The 12931-nt window shown below is 50.3% G+C and overlaps 1 protein-coding gene across 1 annotated transcript; it reads left to right on the forward strand.

Moving 5' to 3' along the window:
• Positions 1-249: 249 nt before the first annotated feature.
• On the forward strand, positions 250-11483 carry LOC112548298 (C-type lectin domain family 1 member A-like; the record flags this gene model as incomplete). Its single annotated transcript, XM_025193654.1, has 6 exons — positions 250-286; positions 1448-1552; positions 3508-3615; positions 8388-8530; positions 9606-9748; positions 11348-11483. Coding segments are annotated over exons 1-6 (672 nt in total), but the record flags the coding sequence as incomplete, so codon positions are not given.
• Between the last annotated feature and the right edge of the window lie 1448 nt (positions 11484-12931).

Here is a 12931-nt window from a genome sequence, read left to right on the forward strand (position 1 = left end):
CAGACTAGAAACCATGTTTGAAACCAGCATGTATTTTTTTTCTCATGATGGCTAAATTTTTCCCTCCCAACCATAACTCTGAGCTGCTACATTTCAGCGTGGAAGTTGCTCAAAGATCTACTAAGTCCTCCTCACGTCCCACTCCTGAATGCACTTCAGCCGAGTCTTACCCGTCTCTGCTAGACCCCACTGGGAACGAGGGGACAGGAGGACCTCTCATCACACCTCCAGTTGGGAACTTCTCCAAAGATGCAGAGACAGACTCATCTGCCTGCTGGGCAGAGAGGTACCGTGTGGTTAAAGGGGTCTGTGGGGCAGTAATGTGAGCTCATCTTGGATTAGAGATCAGTCTTCCCAATTCCCCTCTGACACATCACAGCATGATAGAAACAAGAAAACGTCGCTCCCTCCCTCAGTGCTGGTCACTCGCTCCCTTGTTCCTAGTGGATGTTCCCAAAGGTGATGACCATGGCTGCAGCAGCTCAGCTCCTCCTCACAGTGCATCCCTGGGGCCTGGAGGGAGCTCTCCTCTGTCACCCATTACAGGCTCCTGAATCCACTGAACCCATTATTTTCCTTCCCATAAAGGATGCCATGGCTCCTTCTCTGTAGTGCAGTGTACACTCATGGGAGATGGATCTGGGGCTTCCCCCTGAAATTTGTTTCCTAAGAGTTTCCATTGCCAGGTGTAGGACCCAGCCCTGCCCAGGGGCTGCCAGGAGCAGGACGTGCTTGTCTTCCAGCTCTAGCACCTCCCGCACACACATCTGCCCAGACATTCTCCGGGTTTCCTGGTTTCCTCGGTCTCCATTCCCAACAGTGTAACTTGGGGTGGGTGCGTGAAACACCAGCCCTGGGTGCTGACTTAAAGAGGGACCAGGATGACCCCTCCCTACAGGAGTCCTGGTCATGACAAGGGTAGCCCTGCACCACCCACCTGGAGGAGCTGGGCAGGCAGAGCCCCATGCCAATCAGTGTCTCAATGGAGGGGGAGGAAGGACCCCTCTTCCACACCCCAGAGGCTTTGACTGGGAGGCATAGCCCCACACCTGGGGGATGAGGGAGCACACCAGGGGCATCCCCTGGCAAGCCTATATGTCTGCCAGGCCCCCAGGGCAGCAGCCACAGGCCATTGTTGCTGCAGCAGCAGGTGCAGCAGTACCAGCTGCAGGGAGGGGAGCAGGAAGGTGAGACACCGTCCCCCTCCCCTCCCCACAGGGCAGCAGAATTGCCCCCTGACCTGCACCTCTGCCCTGGGTGCTGGCAGAGCCCTTCCTCTCTGCCCTCTCCCTGCACCTGTCTGCTCAGCGGTTTGCTCCTGGGCTGTGTGGGGTCCTGCTCTAAGGCTGGAAATGTTCCCATGAGCTCCAGACTGACCTGAATTCTTGGGTGAGAAGTGGTTTGTGTTCATCACCTTCCTGTTCATTTCTCTCCCTTTCTGGGTCAGTGTCTCCAACGGCATCTTCCTCCTGGCTGCCCCTTGCACTTGCACTGGGGGCCCAGATGCTGTGCCTGCTTTTGATGATAGGACTCAGAGTCTACGATGCCATGGGTAAGTGTGAGCAACTACAGCCCTCTGAGCAGGCCTGGCAGCCCATCCTCATGTGTGAGCTTGCACACACAGGACCCCTCATTGTCCCTATCATGCTCCCTGCCCACTAACCACTATATCAGAGAGAGCTGATTGTTCACCAGTTTACACTGGTGGCAGATGTAGTGCCATAAAATGCCTCCATAAATACTCAGCTAAGACTTTCTCTGTGTTTGTGGTTTCTGCATTGTGGGAAACTGTTATAGTTAATCGATGCATAGCCACCATTTTGGTTATTTTACCTTACTGCTTTGCAGGCAGCATACTAAAAAAAGAGAGAGAGATATAAAGGTTTTAGACCCGTTCCATCCTCAGTTATTTCATTTTAGGTTATGAGAAAGCTTTGTTTCACAAATATAAATGGTTTGTTCTGCTTTGAAGGGTTTCAGGGTTTTAAATTACTATATATAACATTCAAGGAACATTCAGAATCTTGTAATTTTTCAGTTCAATAATGCCATAATGACACTTTTACATGTGGATGTGTGTCTGCTTTGGTCCATATACACATTCACATGCAACCTATATGTGTGCATGCATTTTGCATGTGTCACTCACATGTCTATATATCTGTGTGTGTGTGTGCACACGCATGTGCATGTAGTAATTGTTTTCATTATAGAGAGTTTGACAGAAACTAGATGATTGTTTATCGTGAATTTAACATCACATTATTTTTATTGCTTTCCAGGAACAGTTTTGTGTTTTTTGTCATATGACTATTTTTCATGCAGCATGGAAGTCATTTGATATTACATCATACAGGCTGTCTCACTGTTTAATGTATGTATCTGAACTTCTGCAAAGTGTGTGAAGTGCAGTCTTCTCGTGCAGGAGAGGCTTCTGCATCCTGTGCTAACTGAGAGAGGAGGGATTTGGGGGTTGGTTCCTAGGACTGGAATATGGATATAGATTTCTATAGTTTGGGCAGGAAAAAAGAGTGTAGAAAAAGGGAGGGCACATTACCTTGTATATGTACCTGTATATGGCACCTGTATATGGCAGGTGCAGTAAAGCCTGTTTCATCTGTCACTCCCAATGGAGTGGTAATTACAACTTATTATCCATGAGTACTTATCCCTGTTTTCATGAGGTGTTTTTCATGCCATGTGGAGGCACTTTTTGTCATTTGTAATGAAGAAAAAAACTTGGAGTGCACTTTGTGGACCTGGAAAGAGGACTGCCACATGCAAGTCCCAGGAAGTGATTCATTGCCTCCATTCAGCATTTGGGGGAGGCTCATGTGGAGCATATTGACCAGTGTCCATATTTCCAGGAAAGGGGAATTAATAATTGGATAATGTTGAACAATTAACCAAAGCTAGAGGTTTAGGTAGGCTGACCATATGGAAATCCAAGAAATTAGAGACATCATCTCGGAACTGCACCCCAGCTTTTCCGCCATACTCTCACAAGTTGGCAGGGATGGGGATGAACCCAGCGCCCCTAGTGGCTGGCAGAGGGGGCACAGCTGCGCTGCTGATGGCAGAAGTGTGGTACTATTGATAGGAAATAAATGTCCGGATGTATCTTAGGGCTACCCCGGTCGGGTGGCCAATGGCTGTACCGGCGTCCGGCGGGGGACCGGACAGGTGACTTGACAGGAACTAGATGAAAAACATTCTTCAGGGGCCGCCACTCAAAAATTTGGGCGGGGCAGAAGTGTGGTGGCAGCGGCGGGAGTAGAGTGGTGGTGGCAGGAACCAGGCGGCAGGAAGCACGGAGCTCCTGAGGAGCTCCTGTAAGTATATTTAAGATGTATGTTCAGCATTCACGAATATTTGAAGCCGCGAATGTCGAACCCACAGATAGTGAGGGTTTCCTGTATTAGTACAATCAGGTCTTTTGTGTCAACACCAGAATGTCAGATCTGTGAAACTCTGCTGTAACACTGCTGTGCTGTTCTGAAATTTTAGTCACTGAGATCTGCCCAAAGTCGCAAAGCGTCACCCAGCTGCCAACGTCTTGCCCAAACCAGACACCATGCCTTCCAGGAACTCCAGAGGAACAGCCTCGTGATACAGGTAAATGATGGGACAGCAGGAGGTATATGCTCAAGTAAGACCCACACCTATCTCAGGGGTGTCCTTGTTTTGCCTCCACTCTGAAACATGTTGACCTTGAATAAGGAATAGAACCAGAAAGAAGCAGGGTGGAAAGCAACCTCCTTAGGTCATCTGTTCTAATAGCCTGCATGTGACTATCCAAACTATCTTATACAAAGCCCTGGTCAAAACTAGACATTCAACATTCACACAACCACTAGACATAAAACCCTAAATAGCTGCAGATGAAGTAGGATGAGGCAGCCAACATCTTGCTTCTCTACAGGTTGTTAATACATACTCAATAGATCCCAAGAAGAGGGCCTTGCCCCCAGCTGCAGAGGAAAGCAACTCCCTCTCTCCCACCACAGACCATAACAGATTTCCTTCCTGACCCCAGATATGGTGATTGATCTGACTCTGAGAGGAGGGACAAGATCCTGTATCCAGGAACCTCCAGCATTACATCCCAGGAGGACCCCTGGCACACTCCAATCAAAATGCTCAGCATGATTGTAGCCAACAGCCAATGTCACTGAGGAAAGCATAAAAACCCTGACTTATATAGAAAGCAGGGGTGTGGAGCAGTAGGGAAATTCCTTCCCAGCCCCATGAGTGGATGGGTATGGCGTTTGTGTGGGGCTGTAGGTGTGTGCGTAGATGTGTGGATGTGGCATGTTGGGGAGGGTGTGAGGGTATGTTTGGATGTAGGTGGGTCAGTATGGGGGTTTGTGGGGCGTGTTTGGGGGATGTGTGTGTGTGTGTGCATGTGTGGGGTTTCTGAGGGGGGTAGAGAGGGTGGGTTGCGAGGGGGTGGGGTGGGGGTAGGTGCATGTGTGGGGTGTGGTGTGCACAGATAGCAATGTGTGGGGCTCCCTCCAGAGGACCGCAGATATGTGTGTGTGTGTTTGGGCGGGGGGTACATGTGAGGAGGGGTGTGTGTGGATGGTGATTGTTTGGCTTGTGATTGTGTGGCGGGGAGCATGTGGTTGTGGGGTTTGCAGGGGATGGTTTGTGGGTATGGTGGGGGAGGCATGGGAGACCCCCGTGTATGTCCCCCTGAGCTGGTGAGCACCCGCCCTTACCTCAAAACAGCCTGGAGCATGTGGCGGGCCAGTAGGGGGCACTCCTGCGTTGAGCCGCCCACCTCCCTGCGCCCGACCACCTTCCAGGCTCTGAGTGCCTCCCTTGGGGTGCCTCCCGTCCGGCCGACCCCATCCCTGGAGCACACCCGCTAGCCTGGGTTTCCGCTGCCACCATCCAAGGCTCTGGACTCCTTTCTGGCTCTGCGCACCTTGGAAAGCACAGGCCTGATCGTCCAATGGGTACTAGACCCAATACAAGCACTTGGGGCACTTCCCCAAGTCAGGGGCTATTTAGGAAAGTCTCCCTTAGTCCACAGACCTAAGGGGCCTCCTCGGCATAATTTAGACCCACCCCTCAATAAGTCTCCCACACCGGTCACAAGGAGCACTTTATTGATTACAGGTAGCAGCTTACTCACTCGCATCATCCGGAGGTTGGAGTTTTCCTCTGGAGGCAGGTCACTCTTAGAGCATGCGGTTATGAGGAGAGAGCCAGTTTCAGATGGTGAAGCTCCTCTCCCAGTTTCAGATTCACCTGGATGACCACATGGCTAATGGCTGCACTTCTTCCTGGCCCGGGCCTTTTTATCACCTCTCTCACCTCAGCAGCCCGGTCCAATCGAAGCTGCCAATACTGGCTACAAGCCAACCAATCTACAAAGCATCCCTGGCTACCTGGGCCCGTGTGCAGGGCCGGACCTTTCCCCCCTGCCCAGGTGACTAGAGCATTGCCTCCCAGGCACCAGGCTTTTGTCATGCAGACAAGGTGGGAGATCCCCGCCCTGAGGGACTCAACACCAGCCTCTCAGGCTGGTAGAGACAGATCTGTGGAGAGGGGCACCGACGGTGGCATTTCTGCCACAGAGCCCACACAGCCTGTGACACCTCCCCACCAACACCAACATCGCTCAGTCCCAGCACATGGGCTCCCAGCAACTGCTTCAGGAAGTGGTGAGCAGCAGTGAGGGATAGGGTCCACTTTTCCCCCCCCACCAAGCACACATTTGCCCTGCTTGCACTGGTGTTGCTGCTGCATTTTAGCATGAACAGGAAAGTCTGCAGAAGGCGCAGAGTGTGTTGGGCTGCGCATGTCATGCCCTGACAATCTTCACACCAGGGTACTCAAGGAGCTGGCAAGCATCATAGCCCAGCCTCTAGCATGGATCTTTGAAAACTCTTGGCGCTCTGGTGTAGTGCCCGAAGACTGGAAGAAGGCCAATGTGGTGCCTATCTTCAAGAAAGGGAGGAAAGTGGATCTGGCTAACTATAGGCCCATTAGCCTGACTTCTATCCCAGGGAAGATCTTAGAAAAGTTTATTAAAGAGGCCATCCTTAATGGACTGGCCTACGCCAGCATCTTAAGGGATAGCCAGCACGGGTTTGTTGCGGGTAGGTCTTGCTTGACCAATCTCATTTCCTTCTACGACCAGGTGACCTATCACCTGGACAAGGGAGAAGAGATTGATGTCATATATCTTGACTTCAAAAAAGCCTTCGATCTGGTGTCCCATGATCGCCTCTTGGAGAAACTGGCCAATTGTCGCCTTGGGTCCTCCACGATCCACTGGCTGGAAAATTGGCTCCGGGGTCGGACCCAGAGGGTAGTAATTGATGGAAGTCACTCATCGGGGTGTCCTATGACCAGTGGGGTCCCCCAAGGCTCTGTCCTTGGACCCATACTGTTCAACATCTTCATTAATGATGTGGACGCTGGAGTCAGAAGCGGACTGGCCAAGTTCTCTGATGACACCAAACTTCGGGGCAAAGCATGCACACCAGAAGACAGGCGGGTGATCCAGGCTGACCTGGACAGGCTCAGCAAGTGGGCGGACGAGAATCTGATGGTGTTCAACGCCGATAAATGCAAGGTTCTCCACCTTGGGGAAAAAAAACCCGCAGCATCCTTATAGGCTCGGCAGTGCTATGTTGGCTAGCACTATGGAAAAAAGAGACTTGGGGGTCATCATTGACCACAAGATGAACATGAGCCTGCAATGCGATGCGGCGGCTAGTAAAGCGACCAAAACGCTGGCTTGCATCCATAGATGCTTCTCAAGCAAATCCCGGGACGTCATTCTCCCCCTGTACTCGGCCTTAGTGAGGCCGCAGCTGGAGTACTGTGTCCAGTTTTGGGCTCCACAATTCAAAAAGGATGTGGAGAAGCTTGAGAGAGTCCAGAGAAGAGCCACGCGCATGATCAGAGGTCAGGGAAGCAGACCCTACGATGACAGGCTGAGAGCCCTGGGACTCTTTAGCCTGCAGGGGTGACCACCAGTATCTGGGTGAATGTTTGTTCACCAGAGCACCCCAAGGGATGACGACTAGGTTGAATGGTCATAAACTACTACAAGACCATTTCAGGCTGGACATAAGGAAGAATTTCTTTACTGTCCGAGCCACCAAGGTCTGGAACAGCCTGCCACCGGAGGTGGTTGAACCGCCTACATTGAACACCTTCAAGAGCAAACTGGATGCTTATCTTGCTGGGATCCTATGAACCCGGCTAACTTCCTGCCCTTTGGGCAGGGGGCTGGACTCGATGATCTTCCGAGGTCCCTTCCATCCCTAATGTCTATGAAATCTATGAAATCAATGGGTGCCTATACACATATGTTGAGGCTACTCCAATGCGCTGTAATTACAGTGCTTTGGAGCAGACTTAATTAATCAAGTCTGCTGGAGTATGGTAATAGCCCCTCTGTGTGTCTGGGGCAGCAGGATGCATCACGGTGGGATGGTGCCTGGGCCAGGTGGGATTGAGAAACCTGCTGCAGGCTGGACACAAGACTCCCATGGGCTGGATCTGGCCCACGATCTGTATTTTGCCTACCCCTGCTCTAAGGGCCCCACTTGCAGAGAGGAGTGAGGAATGGGGACCCTTCACTGTCCCTCCTCCCAGCCTGATTCACGTCGCTTTCCTGTTGTTCTCAACTTGGGAGAGTCCAGACCTTCATCTGAGGATGGATTTCTTCCCACCTGGCCCCAGCCCTGGCCCAGAAGATGGCAATGCATTCAGTAGGAGAGGGTGGGACTTCCATAGACAGTCCCATAGACAGGTTTTGGCCGCAAGTCTTTCCATGTGAGAGTGGCAGAATTATGTCCACAACTTTGTAACATTCAAAATGTGAAATAAAATGTTCCAACCTTGTTCAGATGAAAGGCTTTTGATATTCCCCCCAAAAAGAAAGGGGAGGAGGTGATTTGGCCTTCAGTGTGTGATGTTACATTTCCAATTAAGGAGGACTAGGAAAAAGAAAGTTAAAACAGGTAAAAATTCAAACGGAAGACTTTCAAAATGTGGAAATCTTGGAGCAACCCAAACAGAGAATAAATTGAGGGTCTGAGTTGATTAAAATGGCCAGGATTTTGCCATTATACACACTCAGGTTTGAAAAAATGTTTAAATACTCACAACCTTTCAGGGGAGGAAAAAACACTTCCCCACCCAACTGCAGCCATTCCTGTCTTGAGCTGACTTTGAGGCTGACTCCTGTCAGTCTGCTCCTGCTGTTCCTGGCTCTTGCTCACCTCTCAGTACTGGGGACAATATCCTAGTCTTGTCCCCAGATAGAAGGCGAAGGAACAAGGTGGGAATGAAATCCCTCTGTCTCCAGCACAGCAGTGATGAGGGATGAGGAAAGCTGATTTGCAGTGTGTTTGTTCCAGGAGAGAAGTGTCCAGTACAGTGGGTTGTCCACAAGGACAGTTCCTGTCTCTTTTCTCCTGAAAAAGGAACTTGGGAACAGTGTCATTCCTCCTGCATTTCACAGTCTGCCCAGCTGCTCACCATTGAGGATGGAGAAGAGCTGGTCTAGGTGAATAGATCCAGAGGAGCCAGGTCCAGGGGCTTGGCTTTCTCTGGCATGATCTCAACTGGGGATTTCCAACAGGAGGTTCCTGAGGGCTGGTGGGTTGGCAAGTGCAATACACGCTGGAGAGCTCCTCACTCTTGGGATCGGAATTAGGGGACTGTAGACAGCCATTCCCCAAAGCACAGGATAAGAAGGGAAGAACATGACACTGTCAGGCAAGCAAACTAGTTTAGGAGCAGAGCGGGGATCAGCAGCCATGCATTGTGTTTCAGGAAGGACAGGGCAGAGCCCACCATCTGTCTTGCACTGTGAGTAGGTTTGCTCAACTCTGAATCATCCCCAGTGAGGGCCAAAACAGCAAAAGAACCCCATCCGTCTGCACCCTCAGCCTCATTTCTAAAGTGATTTTAGACTCCAAAAATATGTAGGATCTTCTGAGAAAAAGGTTCTTCACTGATGGGTTTCCATGTGCAGCATGATTGTTATTCCTTCACAGACAAACTTTGTGTTTTTCCTTTTGGATACTCTGAGCATAAAATAACCAAAGCCCCATGGCCTGGCTCTCTAGTTTCCTCCATCTCCTCAGTTGCCCCCCCCTCTATGTTAGAAGGTGTGAAGGGGTTTCATTTGGCTGGTAGCTGAACCCACTACTCAAGGGGAAAACTGTGGTTTAAGGAAGACATCCAAGGCTGCAGTGTAACCTCTGGCAAAACAAAGACTGGTTCCTTGGGTTGTTCCCTTTGTGAATTTTGGGAGAATATATTTAACCCAGCTGCTGTCTGCACCCTTAACTAATTTCACAGATGTTAATGGAAATGTCTTGACAAACAAAAGATCTGGGCTGCAACATTTAATATAGCAGGGCAAATTCACTTGGTTTTGGGAAGTAAACTGTAGGGGAGCAAGCAGGCTGTAACCCTGGAAGTGAGAACACAACATTAGGTAGAGGGGTGAGCTCTGCACCGAGGCCTGCAGGAGTAGTGTGTGTGGGGAACTGGCAGGACCCAGCTAGCGCTCTCCTGGCATTCTCACTCTCTGACAGCTGAAATAATTCATTTTCTCTGTATTTTAGGATTTCATAAAAAAAGAATCATTTCACTATTTTGAAGATCATGATGGTGTTTCCCAGTATTACACATTCTGGATTGGTCTGTCGTATGATCCTGGATCCGGGAAGTGGGTTTGGGCAGATGACTTGGATCTTTCCTCTGGCTTGTAAGTCTATGTCCCTAGGATGCCCTCACATCTGCACCAATGTGCATCATTCCCACCACTATGCAATTCACCATGGAGATGAGGGCTAAAGACTGCACCAGACAAATGGGGTCTTGAACTTTGCTAGAGACTCACTTGGCAATAGACTCGCCTACTAGTGCAGGTCCCAAAACAACCCCAACCTTTGATGCATAGATTCAAAGACGTAGGGTCTGAAGGGACCTTGTAGATCTTCTAGTCTGACCCCCTGCCATGGGCAGGAGAGAAAACTGGGCTCAAATGACCCCAGCCAGGTAAATGTTGAGCCTCCTCTTAAAGACCCCCAGGGTAGTAGTCATCACCACTTCCCTTGGAAGTTGGTTCCAGATCCTAGCTGCCCTGAATGAAGTAGCGCCTCCTGATGTCTAGTCTAAACCTACTCTCTAGCAACTTATGGCCGTTATTCCTTATTACTCTTGGAGCCACTCGGGGAAACAAGGTTTCTCCCAATCCCCGCTGGTCCCCGCTAGTAAGTTTATAGACAGCCACCAGGTCCCCCCTCAGCCTTCTCTTGTGGAGGCTGAACAGGTTCAGGTCCCGTAGCCTCTCACTGTAGGGTCTGCCCTGCTGTCCCTGGATCATGGAAGTGGCCCTCCTTTGGACCCTTTCAACGCTGTCCACATCCCTCCTGAAGTGTGGTGCCCAGAACTGGATGCAGTACTCCAGTTGTGGCCTGACCAGTGTCGCATAGAGGGGGAGGATCACCTCCTTGGTCCTGTTTGTGATAAACTCCTGTTTCCCAATGCTCCTACAGATCTGTGGTCTGATCACATCTAACTCTTTCCATGTGTGAGGGACCTTTCAACCTCACACACCACAAGCAGACCTACAGTTTGAAAGTCAAAGAAAAACTGGTGTGGGGGGCCTGGGGAAGTCTGAGTGCAAAGACAGCGGGTAGGAACAGGGCCATGACACCTCCTCACTTTGACAACATGTCTCCCCATAACAAATGTCTATTCTAAGGTCCATCATCACTTTGGAAAGGGCAGCCAGTTGGGCTACTCAAGGGTTCACAACATTTGTTTATTACAAGGGAGCATGAGATGTTGGGAAAGGGGAGGTGGTATATGGAAAAGCCACTTGATGCATGAGTTTATATGATAGATGCTGTGTGTACTCAGGTGATCTGTGGCTGCATACGGAAGTATAGAGAATTTTTTTCTTTCTCATCATAGAAATGGAGATCCCTCAAGAGAAAAAACAGTCAGCTATAGGAGGCACACAAATTAGAGCATGCACCATGTTTCATTTCAGGAGCAATTTCTGGCAAGGGGACGATTAGGTGAGGAAGGGGTGGAGATGGTCAGAACGTGATTTTTAGTACACTGTCTTGTACAACATACCATGTGCATGAAAGGATCCTGTGCTTAGATAGTCTAGTCTCACCCAACCACTTCTAGCCTTGAGCAACAAACCATCCCTGATCCTCCTTCTGTATTTCATTGTTTAGCATAGCTCACTGTAGGTACAACCAGGTCCGAGAGCCCCCCAGCCCTGTGTCTTGGTGTGGTGAGTTCAGGGAGGTGAACATGAACTGTAAACACTGGACTTCCATTCCAGGTTTGATCTCCAAGACCTCAGTCTGAAGAATGATCAGGACAGAGTTTGTGCCTATATCCACGGTGGGAGAGCTAAGGCTGGAGGAATCTGCAGAGAAACTCACTTCTGCATTTGTGAGAAGAGGAGGAAGGAATCGGTACGGACATGTTAACAGGAAAACCCCACCAGTTGTGTTGCCCAAAGGGGACTGATCAAAGAATTAACTGCAGCAGGGAGAGGAGTGTGGTGGTGTGGAAGTGTACCCTTCATCCAAGAACCTGGAATCCTCTGCTGTCGTGTTCAGGGAGAACAAGAAAATCCTAAACCGCATCATGGGGCAGTGGGGCTGCTAGCTCGGGGTAGGGTGGGATGCTACATAGACACAGGCCAACATCATTTATTTCTGCCTCCTTAGGAATGTCTTGTGTGTGCCTATTTCCTGAATCGGTTCCCCAGCAACAGAGCTGCATGTGCTGGAGCCAACAGACATGGGGCCTTTCTGCTTAAACCCCCAGATCTCACTTTCTCCATTTTGTATTTTGAGTATCCATTGGCACACATTTGGGCAAAGAGGAAAACCCAGGACGCAAGGGTGTGTATGGCCATAGGGGCATCTCAGACCTCTGCAAATGAGAGATGGAAAATGCCTGCATCCTGCAGTGACTGCCCTTCCCCAGGCGCAGATGCCTCCTGCTCTCTGCAGCGCAGAGCCTGGAATTGCCCGACTACCAAAGCCCCATGGTTTGAGTTTCCTATATTTGCCTATGGAGATGCCATGCCCTCTATATGTTATGGGATTTGTCCTTTGCTTCTGAAATAAATAATTGCCAATTATCCCTGTGTCTCCGTATGAATAATAGGGGTGGAGAGGTCAGAAACAGCGGCACACACCCTGGCAACTCTACTAGGTTCAGTGTCCTACCAGGCTGTGAGTGGCTGGGACTGGAGATCACCTCAGGGTCAGGAGAAGCCAAGAAGTCAGAAGCCAGGTGATCCGTTTGGAGGACCAAGTGGAGAATCCAGAGGGTCAGGCAGAAAGCGATGTCAGACCTGCCAGCTCAGGTACCTAAGTAATCTGTTAGCCAGTAGCAGCGTGCACCAGGGATGTGGCAGCCTAGGTACAGGGTTGAGCCTTGTTGCCTGGACACTTTGCCATCCAAAACAGGGCTTTATTTGGGAAGGGGTAAAAGGAGGTTAGTTAATTGGGGTCCATGGGCTGCAGTCCCAGGGGCCCAGGACAGCTGTCCCCCAGGAGTTGTGTTCTGCTGACGAGTGACACGTGTTGTAGTGACGGCTGTTCTACTGGTGACCCATTGTCTCAGGAGGTAATGAGCTGTCAGTGTAAAGTTCATTGGGCTTCACTGAACATCCTGTGTAATGGCATCAGGAATATGGGCTATATTCTTTCATAGAAAAGCCATGTTCACAGGGGAGCACCCATGTCTCTCATGCTCGTGTGCAGCCACTTCTCCATTGCTGACCACTCCTCCTAGTCTGAACAGCCATCCCTGCACAGCAGCACTGAACTGGAGGAGACGCCCTGTGACCACTGAATCAAAGTCTAGGGCCAAATGGCTCAAACCTGAGTGTTTACAATTCAGCCCC

Source organism: Alligator sinensis, unplaced genomic scaffold (genome assembly GCF_000455745.1).
Source record: "Alligator sinensis unplaced genomic scaffold, ASM45574v1 scaffold644_1, whole genome shotgun sequence".
Classification (NCBI taxonomy): Eukaryota; Metazoa; Chordata; order Crocodylia; family Alligatoridae; genus Alligator; species Alligator sinensis.